The 12,888-nt window shown below is 36.4% G+C and overlaps 1 protein-coding gene across 6 annotated transcripts in view; it reads right to left on the reverse strand.

Annotated features, from left to right (window-relative positions):
• LOC128029463 (protocadherin Fat 1-like) overlaps positions 1-12,888 on the reverse strand; it is a 73,065-nt gene that overhangs the window by 37,252 nt on the left and 22,925 nt on the right. The window contains exons 8-11 of one of the 6 annotated variants that reach the window (XM_052617296.1): positions 1,508-1,621; positions 1,331-1,424; positions 1,089-1,201; positions 311-1,002 (exon numbers count right to left, since the gene is read on the reverse strand). The exons of 1 other annotated variant lie outside the window; for it this stretch is intronic. In XM_052617296.1, coding sequence (XP_052473256.1) covers positions 883-1,002; positions 1,089-1,201; positions 1,331-1,424; positions 1,508-1,621 — 441 coding nt within the window. In that variant the 3' untranslated portion in view covers positions 311-882. Of the gene's footprint in view, positions 1-306; positions 1,003-1,088; positions 1,202-1,330; positions 1,425-1,507; positions 1,622-12,888 lie in introns of those variants that run through there. 4 more of the 6 variants (XM_052617426.1, XM_052617477.1, XM_052617401.1 and 1 more) reach the window with 4 other exon arrangements.

Here is a 12,888-nt window from a genome sequence, read left to right on the forward strand (position 1 = left end):
TCAATTTTCAATTACTTATAAACTTAAGTTCAGTATCCAAAACTTAAAATGACAATTTAAGTTAAAGAGGAAAAGTAAGTACATAAAACTTATTTGGGCTATGATGTTTCACAGTGAAAAAGTTTGTCCCCGCCACTGATATTTACTTGTGTACCTTATTTCCAAAAATCATCATTTAAAATGATTTTGAAAATAGTTATAATGTTGTGTAAAACTATAATTATGGACACAACCAATTTTGCTCATTGAGATATTTATTAATGAAGAACTGTTATATCATAATTATACTGTCACACACACACACACACACACACACACTCTTACATATAGTTTTTATGAGCCAAGCATTGATCTGAATGGAGAGCTTAATTAATTAATTATTAAAATAATTAATCGCAGGATTCTGAAATCTAAAACTACTTTTATGAAGCACAATTAAACAGAGTCTGTTTTGTCTTTGGGGATTTAGAATCTTTAATGTTTTCATGTATAGCAAATCAGCTTTAATGAACGGCTAATTACAAAACTCTTGACACTGAAAAAAAGCAGAGCCTATAGAAATACTAAAAATGGTGAAAAATAACTGGCAATGATAAAAAAGGCAGTATCCATTAGCAGTTTTATGTCATCTTGTGGTCTGGGTCGTTTCCTTTATCTTAATTATATGATGTCATTACACTGATATCTCCACTATGCTGATTATGGTTTTGAATATTGATATATATATATTCCTTTTCCAATGAACACAACAAGAAAGTAATCTCAGACAATTTAATCCAGTTATTTGAATCAAATCTGCTAACTTATTTGAAGCACCAAATCAGCCAGAAATCAGTTATCACGATTAAAAGATCTGGCATCTGTCAGATCATCTCGCATGTATTAAGCAAGGTGTGAAGAATGGACCCCCTGGTCAATTTTCGGCGGGTTGTCAGTCACATCCACAATGGTGACGAGTACAACAGCATCAGCCGTCTTACTGGCGTCATTCTGCTGAGTTGCCTGATTTTACAAGGAAACACTGTTTAGGAAAAAATATACAAACAAAGTAGTGAAATCTCTTCAGACTTATAAGAAACTTCTGATACCTGTATGACAACAGCAATCTGCCCTGTTTGCTCTCTGTCTAGTGCCGCCGTCACAGAGATGACCCCAGTGTTTCGGTCGATTTCAAAGCTGTTCTGATATTCATTTGGAATGACTGAAACAAACATATCAATATATGCTTTGTTATTATCAGAAAGGTAATTCAAATCATGAGTACATTTCATGATTATTTTATTGTTTAGATTAGGACGTAAGTGTGTTGTAAATCGTCCGTTACAGGTACCTGATGTTATGCTGTAAACTACAGGCTCGTTGATGCCCGTGTCACCATCTTGAGCTTTTATGGGCTCAGGAGTGATGTCCGAGAAGAGTCCGACCTGTGCATGGACAGAAAGAGGGTTTTATTAATGTGCTCAGACATGTATTTAAAGCTTCGATCTTGTCCTCCGAGTTCATTTACCTGATTTTCCTCAATGGATGCCTTGTAGAGACAGTGATCAAAATAAGGGTTTAGGTTGTCAAAATCTTCAATCGTTAGTGTAATTGTTGTTGTGTCCCTGAGTCCTCCTATATCCTGCAAGAAAATAAACTCCCTTAAAAATGGTGAAAAGTAATAATTTCTCCCCAATTGTGATTTATTGTAACCCAATGAAATGAGTTTCTCAGCTCATTCCATTTGAATTAAACTGTATCCAACCACTGACTTTACTTTAATTTGTACTATTAATGACATTGAAAATTATAGTTTCCAGACATCAAGACAGCTGTTCCTATATGGAAAAAAAGCAGCTTGGACATTCTGGTAAACATCTCTTTTTGTGTCCCACGAGTAAGTAGATGATGACAGAGTTTCCAGTTTTGGATGAGCTTTGCTTTATAGGCTAGAGCAGTATTTTGATGTTTAATAATGGATGTAAGACTAGAAGGATGTCAGAGAGTTTGTATTTACTTTAGCTTCCACCATAAAGACGTATTTTTGAACATTGTTGTAGTTCACAGGCTTTATCAACTCGATGTCAGCTGCATTGTTTTGCCGGTCATATTTCAGACCAAAGTTTTCTGGTACTGGAGGCTGTTAACAGAAGTGATGATAGGGTCATGCATAAATTCATGAGTGTATACATTATTATTTTCTTTAGTTTCTTAAAAAATTATTTGCATGCATCAATTCTGTAATTAGAAAACATGAGATTAGACATATACAATCCTTTAATAGACTTATGGATTAAAAGTCATATGAGATTTATCAGATGAATAGTAACGGAATAAGGAACGTGACATGAAAGTGCAATGGTTTCATTTATTAATGTAGATTTTTGCTTATAATCAAAGTATAATCAGAGTTCCCAAGACAAGAGTCCAACAGCATATGTAAGGTTCAAACAAGAGTCGGGGCTTGAACATGGTCAAATCAAATGTGGCTGCAGTTTGAGGAAGCCTATTGCATATATCAAATATATAATAATTGTTCATGACTCACCAGTATATAATATGTAAGTCTTTTGTTTTCTATAGTTGCATCCTCATCAATAGCTGTCACTTTCTGCACAACCCAACCGACAGGCGTCCCCTGGAATGAAAGACACGGTTTAGTAAGAGATGTGAGGGAACTCTGAGACCAAACACAATGCAGCTGTAGAGATGTGAGATTACACACACATCGGACACTGTGCCGGTGTATGAATTGGTCTGGAAGATTGGAGGGTTGTCATTGATATCCAGAACGTATAGTGACCGGCCGTTTTTCGCCTGAAATGGAAAACGAAGACTCTATAGTCAAGGTTATTTGCTGAATCTTTATTTCTATAATATGTTGTCATATTGAATGATTTATGATGTTATTGTTTAAATAAACATACCCCTCTTGTGCAGGAAATGGAATAATACAAAGCATCTGCATACTAGAAAACATAAAACATACAAAGAGATTTATATATATATGTATATATAAATGCAACATTATCTTTCTATATATATATGCACTTGATCATTGAGCGTGGAACAAACCCGCTTTATTTCCTCAAGATCCAGTGGTTTGATGATCCGTACAGTAGCGGTTGAGTCTCCATCAGAGTAAACCAGCTCCACATATTTCATACAAACAACACCAATATACGGCTCCAGAAACAGACCAGCATCTGGACTGATGTTAGTGATAATCTCTATATCTCCTGTAGGCCATATCAAATACACATTTAAATACATACTCTAAAATATACACACCAGATAATGTTTTTGCATTATGACTCTTATCATACTATCTAATTATTGGCTCGTTTTTCTATATATTAACAATGAATTGAAATGGAAAAACAACATCAACAACAACAATATTATTTTATTTTAAATATCATAATAAAAACATTATGATATGATATTTGATATTATGATATGTTATGATATATGATATGATATGTTGATATATTGGCATATCGTACCTTCAAATCCCTCCTCGACTGTCCCTACAGGGTTATTACTTCCAGTCACACAGTTCACTTCTGTAGAAACTTAAACAACAAGCAGTTGGTTTCTGGGATTAGTTAAATTCAGCAGCACATAATGTTATTATATGCAGTATGTAGAAAATCAAATCAAACTGAGCTTTCAATGAACAAATTGGTTTGAAATACTGAAACGACTACAGACACAGTGGCATTGCTCAGCTGATGTTCTTAAAGCTTTACAGCAGTAAATCAGAGTTACTGAAACTTGACATAATCAAAACTAAAATCTAGTTTTCCCCTGTAGACAGAAAACTGACTTACCAATAGCGCTTACACTGTCGACATGCAGGCAGGCTAAAATAATTAAAACAGAGAATAAGGCCATATTTTCAGTGCAGCTTGTATCTGGCAGAGTGAACAGATTGACTATCCTTGTGTAATATATATATGTATCTTTCTGAGCTGTTATCTATTATGTTAACTGTTTATGTCATAAAGAGTTATGGCCTCTACTGTAATCCGGTATCAAAGACCATGGGACCATGAGAATCAGCGCTGTGAAATCCCACATGCATTTTGATGGCCACAAATCGGCGGTGAGAGTCAGACAGCCTACAGTGACTTATAAATCTACAAGTAATAACCTTACGATGACAACTGATGTTGTAGTCACCAACATTACCTTAGCAAAATCAAGCGACAGGCAATGTATCCTGATTCTGAAACAGTCAAATCTTTCACTTGTGGCAAGGACAAAATCAGCTACAGTTTAAAGTGGGGTGAAATGCTCATTTTCACTCAATATCCTGTTAATCTTGAGTACCTATAGAGTAGTACTGCATCCTTCATAACTCCAAAAAGTCTTTAGTTTTATTATATTCGTAAGAGAAAGATAGTCTGTACCGATTTTTCCCGGAAAAACACGACTGGCTGGAGGCATGACGTGTGGGCGGAGCTAAAGAATCACGAGCGTGAGTAGGCTTTTGTGTTGAGAGCGTTTGGAAGCTGTGACAGCTGTGAAGGCTGAAACTGAATGAGAGCAGCAGCAGCAACAACTCGCTCCGAGTGGGGCTCGAACCCAGGTCTCCGGCAGGGGAGGCAGACGCACTAACAAGGAGGCAGAGATATTTTAAGCAGTTTTACTCAACGCATGCGGTTCCAACACACGATCGTGACCCTTTTTCGTTGGGACTGCATTATCCTTAAGAAATAAACGATGTGCAAATCCGTCGTCAAACTGGGCCTTGTTTGTAAAACAAGCATCTTCGAAATGCAGGGAACAAACAAAAACACTTGCACAACTCCGTTGATGCTCTGTAAAAATAAACTCCATCCACTGGTCCCTTAATGCTGTTTTTTTTGGTAATCTGTGCAGGGTTGTCTTGCCCTGGCAACCAAAAACACACTTCTTTTGTGACATTTCGCGTCGCTCTCACTCTGATCAGTGAATGTCTGTGCTCTCTCAGTGCTCTGCTATACTGGAGCGTGCGCTCTTCTGGCAGAAGTGCCCTTATAAGGAAATTCCGCTCCATCTAACGTCACACAGAGCCAGGGCCAGCGCTCCGCACACGCACATCACGCACTGCGCGTAGGGCACCAAGTGCTTGGGGGGGGCACCAAAAAATCTGGGTCGTGAAAAAATCATCACAATAGGCTACTAGTATAAATAACAAATAAAAATTTTCTAAAAGCATGTTAATATACAAAAGCAATACAAAAGTAATGTAGGCCTAGACCAAATTAGTCGAGAAAAAGGTGAATCTCTGTGCCAGTATCCCTCTGGTTTCAGAATTGGTGATGACGGTTATGACGTGACTCAAATGTGACTTGTTGTTCTTGAAGATAGCGGGTTAACTCCGTGTCAGCGCGCGCTCTGGTCGGTAAAGGGGCAGAGATTTCAGACTTCCGTTTATTAAGGAGATCTGTCACAAAACTCATCATCCGCGCCAAGTTTTTTGAGCAAATTTCAAAGCCACACCCGCCTGCCATCCGCTGATTGTTTTGCGGTCTATGGCGATGCAATGCTTTGTTGTTGCGAGCCTCAAAAAAAAAAAAAAAAAAAAAAGCCATTGTCTGTTCTAAAAAGGATGCAGAGGCATAGGCCTATGCTGAGTTTCATTACGATGAGATGCGCTCTAGTTCACAGTGCAGTGCAAGTGAACGCGGTGGGCTGGTGCTTCCATGTCACGGTTATCATTGTCTGCTATATTTGCTTTTTATTAATTGAAATACATGCAATTGGTTGATGAAACATTTATTAAAATTAAGATAAAATTTGTTCAAAACGAAATTCATTTTTAAGAAAGGTTTTCTACAAAGCAAAATTTAATGAAGTGTAGGGCTGTCAACTTTAGTCGTTTAGTCGACTAATCGGTCGATGCCGTCTTGTTGCATTTTTTTTTTCACCAATAAAGAAATGTTCATTGATTAACATCCTTGATATTTATTCCTTTATTGGCAGTTATATAGCCTATTACAGTATTCTAAAGATAATTAGCCTATGTTTTATCCCAAACTTTAAATGCTTTCATTTAGGCTATTTTATAACAGCGCCAAAGTGAACACTTGGGAACCGCATCTGTGGCTGGCTGCACTGCGCGCTCAGTAAGGACTATATGTAGATTTGCTGTATTAAATCAGTTAAAATGCTACTTGTTTGGCTTTAGTCGACAAAATATCCAAGAAATCGTTTAGAATATGTTTAAAATCGTCGAGCCAAGATATACTGTGCCAGCACGGGAGACTGTCATGCGTGCGCTGCGTTCGCGGTTTGATGGACTACGTTAAATGTAAACCAGTTAACGTTTCTCCAATCCTCGGAGGCTGTAAGCCTCACGACTGATTTGTGGTCTTCGGTTAGAATGGAGGCATACATGATAGTTACGGCCCGTTTTATCGATGCGGACTGGAAAATGAATAGTGTTGTGTTAGAAACAAAGCAGATGGATGAATCGCACACAGGAGAAAATGTCGCTGCGCGACTCAATCAAGTCGCGAACGCTTACCACATTCCACCAGAGAAGCGGGTGTCAGTGGTAACGGAAAACGCTGCCAACATGGTTCTCTCGGTGGGATTACTGATGTCAGTGGCCAGACGTGGAGTTGGTTAGGTGTGCAGGCCACACCCTGCAGCTGTGCATAAATGCTGTATGTAATATGTAATAAATGCTGCCTTATATTTTGTAGCGTATGGTGTGGTCAGGTGCACGGACCTAGGACAGAGCTCCTCGCTTTGCAGTAAAAATACAATCAATTAATTTTCAAAGAATTGTATTATTATTATAGTTTTATGTATTATTGATGTTTTTCGTTGTTGTTTTACAAATGCTCATAATTGTTTAATAAATGTTCAATCAAAATGCAAAACATCGCGTTTTTTATTATTATTATTTTTTAGTCGACTGGTCGTTGCGCAGGACAGGACTTTGGTCGACTAAGCATTTCTTTGGTTGACTACAGCCCTAATGAAGTGGTAAAACCATGTCTTCCGATATATTGCGCATCTTATGATCCTATCTAAAAACTGAAACCCACAGATGGGAAATCAAAAATTACCTGTATTACAGTGTATGATGTAGCTGTCCATCTGTATAAACGATGTGCAAATAATTAAACCAAATAGTACACGATTTATAAAGTTACTGGCTTCTAAAGTAAGGAGTCGACTCTGAATCGCTGAAACGAGTCGTTATAGATTTCAAATCTTTTGCCCATCTCGATGTACGTCACTAGGAGCACTTTGCATAATAATCTCCGCCTACCGTATTGGGAGAAACGGAACTCTGACCTGCCCCACCCCCACACACAGATGCTCTGGTTGGTGTGAGAGCATCTTGTCGAGGAGACCGTTTTATTTTCACTGCCAAAGAATGAAGATCAGAAGAACCAATGGCTAAAATTAATTTTCACCACAATACCAGAGCAGTACAACAAATCCCTTTTGTTGTGTTCACAACATTTCACTGATGACTGCTTTTCTAATCTCGGTGAGTACAGCGGGATTTTCAAAGCGTTTGGCCATATAGGGCCCTATCTTGCACCCAGCGCAAATGACTTTGTACACCGACGCATGTGTCATTCCTATTTTGCACCCACGCAAAGCGCGCTTTTCCATCCACAGAAGCATGTCGCTAAACTAGTGAATGAACTTGCGCTCCCTGGGCGGTTCAGCGCAAAAAAGGAGGCGTGTTCCGGCGCAAACAATCCCTGGTGCTATTTTGCTGTTCCATTAAACAATTGCGCCACTGACCAGAAAAAACCTAGTCTAAAGTCAGTGGCGCGTTGTTCATTAGGCTATGCTATTTTAAGGGCGCATGCTTGACCATAATGTATAGCGTGCACAACGCGCATACACTTTGCTCATGTAATCTACACAGATGCAACAGTTATTTTTGCAAATCATAAATTGTTACACTAAAAAAATATTAACAAATGAGATGATGGAAATCATTGTGGTGTGCCACGAAGATGTGAAAAAAATAGGCATAAATCTAGCTTACAAATTATTCAGGCTAATTATTCTCCCATCCCCATACAACACAACTTCTCTGTCTTTCACTGCTCTTACAAGAACACCAGTCTCCTCGGCTGTGAACCACTCCTGGCGTGCGCCTGGTAAATACGCCATAATAATAGCAATCCATAATGGAACTTGCGCACCTGGTTTTAAAGGGAATGTTGGATGACGCTCTGATTGGTTTATTTCACGTTACGCCCAAACCACACCTATGAATAATGAAGCTACTTCAGACCAACCCATTTTAGATTTGCACCGGGCGCAAGAGCCATTTATCCCGCCGGGAAAATAGCAACAGCGCCGAGACCCGCCCACAAAGCTACTTGCGCTTCGCGCTTTGACACTTGCGTTTCAGATCGTTAAAATAGGGCCCAAAAGATGGTTCATTTCCAACTTTATTTAGACCAGACGAGCATCTCCGAATCACAACGCGAAGTATGATTATGAAGTTATGTGTCTGTTTTCTCCCGAGCGTCTTATCAGTATGTGTGCTGTCTGCAGCCTGTCTGCGCTGATCGTCATTTACAAACACGTCATTAAAATGAAGTGTAACTCCGTGAATACTCAACGAAGAGACATGAGAGAGATATCTATAGAAAGCTTGACATGTCTACTTTAAGACTAAACAAGTGCTGCTAACAGATATTCTGTGATAAAGTAATCCATATGAAAACAACGCAATGTCTGTTTTTCATGTCTCCCTTCATTATATCTAATGTGACAACGCCCCCGCGCTGAATGCGCTATTCAGATTCAAACTGAAGCGCGCGGCTTGAATACACCCACACAGAAGAAAAAGCAGCGAGACTGTTCAAGTTTTTTATTTTACTGTTTGCTTCGCGATGAGAGGAATAAGACATAATTCACCCCAAACAGATGCTAAGGCATAGTTTACCGTGGAGGTGTGTGCGGAACAACCAATCAAACCTGACTATGTTACTTGACCAATCAGAACACAGTATGCTACCGAAAGGTGGGGTTTAAGGAAACTGAATCTTTTCAACAGCATCGCACGAACCGTTTGGGGATCTCTGAGAATTGAGGTAATTTTAAAATTATATTTTGACAAAATGACAATGTTTTTTTTTTTTAACCTTGGATGGATTTAAACCTAATGTACAGGACTTATAAACAGTGATAGGAAGCTTAGAATTTTCATCTTACTGGGTCTTTAATTAACTTACACAGTAAATGACAATTGACAGAGACAAATGACAAGTAAATGCAGTTTCTATGGCTCTTGCATACATGTATCTACTTTGAATACATTAAGTTTCAGCATTTAAAAAGTTGACCATTGAAGTTGAAAAGTTGAAGCTGAGCTGTTTTGTGATTTATGAAACAATTATTAATAAAATCATTCTCTTTCTGAACTCTGAGGTGGCAGTGAGATTACATTTTGTTTTTGTGTGTAATTGCACACTTTTGTTTTTGGTTAGCCTACAGTTACTGATTTGTTGTTTTGCGCACACTTTTACAAAATCAAGCTTTTTGAAATTGTGGCTCTCAACTTAAACTAAAGTTCCTTCTAATTTTGAAATATCTCCAAATAAATTGACATTTTAAGCTGCCTCCTGAGCCATTTCTAATTCAGTTCAGAGTGACATAGTTTCATCATTGCATCATCGTCAAACTGACTGGTTGCAAATTCAGAATTTGGGACTTGAATTTGGGAGAAATATGTGTGTGTATAATATCTGTGGTTAGTCATGGGTTGTGTATGGCATTAAAAAGGCATAAAATTAAATTTGAAGATGCCTGCAGAAACCCTGAACCAACTTCATACGCTGTGCTTTATGCCTTTCGTATAACTCTGCGCTTTCTTTCTTGTCACATAATATAATAATTTAAAGTCAAATCGGTATTTCACAGCAATTTATCAATATATTTGTTAAATTAATAAGAAGAATAAAGAACAGTCAACTGGTGATTATAGTAAAATAAATCCCTTTAGATTAGTGATACATGTTTGTTTCTGGGATGTTTTCAGGCTTTATTTTGCAATAATGGTTATTATTCCTTCCTTAATAAATAAATCTGAAAAGCTTCATGCTGGAGTTTGGCCTGCAATTGAAAAGGCAGTAAAGATCCTCGACATCGATAAATGATTCACACCTGATACTGCTGGGATTTTTTTATGTATGCCTTATCCTATGTTTCTACTGCCAACACGGAAAAGGCCTTATCTTTACACTATTTATTAGTTATGATCCTTGATCATCAGAACTATTCAGCACTGAAAAGATTACTTTAGAAATAAAAAAGCTCACAGATTACAAGTTATCCTATTTAAAATTTAATATGTAGTGTAATTTCAATTACTTTAAGAAAATAATGTAATATAATGTTTGAATTCTTTTTTTGAATACTTCTTAAAATTTCTGTTTTCAAGTGTTAATCATTTGAAAACATTAAAACCAATATTAATTCACAAAATCACTTTGAGTGATGAACAAATAAACTTACTCAGTATAGAGAGTTTGAGTATATTGAAAAGAGTTATTATCTCATTAATTCAATGAAAACAGCAATCAAATCCAATTTAGCGACACATCAACATCATGAAAACTTGCACAAGAACTGACAAATTATTGATTTTGTCTTTTTAGTTTTGGGCAGTTTAAAGTAGATGTGACAATATGACATTGCAAAATACATATCATAAATGAGATAGAAGTGACATCCGTGCAAATCAGTTCATATGTCATGCATAAACATTTATTTATATATCATTAATTAAAACTACTCAATAAAATAGGTTACATACAAGTCCCTGTCTGCTCTCCATTGTGAGTGAAAGTAAATGACTCCGAGAAAAAGTTAAGTGTGCACAACACATACAGTAAATATCACTATAAATCAATATGATGTAAAAATGAATAAATAAATGAATAAAACGAATTTTATTGCCCCTAGAATACATTTAGCCTTTTTTTTTTTTTTTTTTTTTTTTGGTTGAAACTCAATATATTTCCAGGGGCTAAAGAGTAAAAGTCCTGAACACCTGGACAATGCATTCGCTTTGATGCAAATTTATAGAAACCGCTTAAAGGCTCAAGAACTCAAGTGAAGCAAATACTCACCACAATTATGGTGGTACAGTTTTTTTTTTCCAGTTACCCTTATATTGTAATTGTTTTATTAGAGAAGTGGTTCATTAAAAAAGACACCATACTTATATTGTAATTGTTTTATTAGAGAAGTGATTTATTAAGAAATACACCACACTTATATTGTAATTGTTTTATTAGAGAAGTGGTTTATTAAAAAAGACACCACACTTATGTTGTAATTGTTTTATTAGAGAAGTGATTTATTAAGAAATACACAACACTTATATTGTAATTGTTTTATTAGAGAAGTGGTTCATTAAGAAAGACACCACACTTAAATTGTAATTATTTTAAGCATTTATTGAGCGAATATTTATAGCATATATAAGCTAGAAATAATACATGTATTAGTAAGAGCCTCTGCTAAAGAAAAATGAAGAAAAAAGGATGTTACTGTAGAATGCTGTGTTGCAGACGCAGTGCAGGAGGCATCTAAGAAGAAAGTCCAGGAGGAGAAAGGTGAGGAAATGGAAGGCTTCTTATAGGGAGCTTCTGAGGGAATTCCCCGACCTTATGACATCACCAGACATTGGAATCCACCTGCTGTCTATAAGGGACTGAAGGGCAATGAGGAAACCAGATGCTGAGGAACAGCTTCTCCTCTGCCAGCAGCCTTGCCTGTGATGCCTCTAAACAACCGAGCTTGCAAATTATTTCTCTTTTATTTAGTTTTTTTAAATTATTATTTATGTTAGTAATTTGTTTGTTATGTATTTAACATATATACAATAAACATATACTTAAATATGAGAAGCTCAAATTTTATTATAAATAAAATAAGGTAGAAGGTGTAGGAAATTTAGCACTGTGATATATTATGTTATTTATATATATATATATATATATATATATATATATATATATATATATATATATATATATATATATATATATATGTTATATATACAGTTCTTAAAGACATACACACACTCAGATGGCTAAGAGGCATAAAAATTACCTAAGCACATGTAAACCAATTATAGCTTTATAATACATACACAGCAAAATCCCCAGTGTTAATTTAACACACTGAGTGTGGACACATCACTGTAAAAAATTGTGCCATTAAATAACAGTAATTTACTGTCAGCAGGGGTGCCAGTAAAGTACTGTTAATTTACAGCTCTCAACCATTAATTTACCACTCTTACATTTTTTTACAGTATTTTACCGTAAATTCTACCATGGAAATTAACTCCACTACCACTGCTTCAAACATTTTTAGTTTAAAAACTAGCATTCCTATGATGTTAGTACTATGAACTTATTTCATTTGAGTCCACTGAAAAGGAATATTTCTTAATATAAAACTGCAAACACTTAATGTGTAATAGTAAAGTAACTAATGCATGACTTTTACTCAAATCACTGCAGCTCACAAGTATGTACTGAAGTACTTAACACAGAGATCACCAATGTATCAGGAGAATCCACATTTACTGTCTTTATATAAAGCAGCAAAAGGTCAGAATTATTGGCTCGTCATTGACTGAAGCACAGGCTCTACTCTCCAGCACAATGGTGAACTACAAAACTACATTAAACTAACAGATCTCTCTTGTGCAAACACACACTAATACCGTTGAGTTCAGTATTTACTCTCTTTATCAGTGTATGATTTTACAGTATATTACTGTTTTTCCTTGACTTAAGGGCAACAAACTGTACACACTGTAAAAAATTGTGCCGTTAAATAACAGTAATTTACTGGCAGCAGGGGTGCCAATAAAGTGCTGTTAATTTATAGCCTTCAACCATTAATTTACCA

This window comes from Carassius gibelio, chromosome A1, assembly GCF_023724105.1.
Source record: "Carassius gibelio isolate Cgi1373 ecotype wild population from Czech Republic chromosome A1, carGib1.2-hapl.c, whole genome shotgun sequence".
In the NCBI taxonomy this organism is placed as follows: domain Eukaryota; kingdom Metazoa; phylum Chordata; class Actinopteri; order Cypriniformes; family Cyprinidae; genus Carassius; species Carassius gibelio.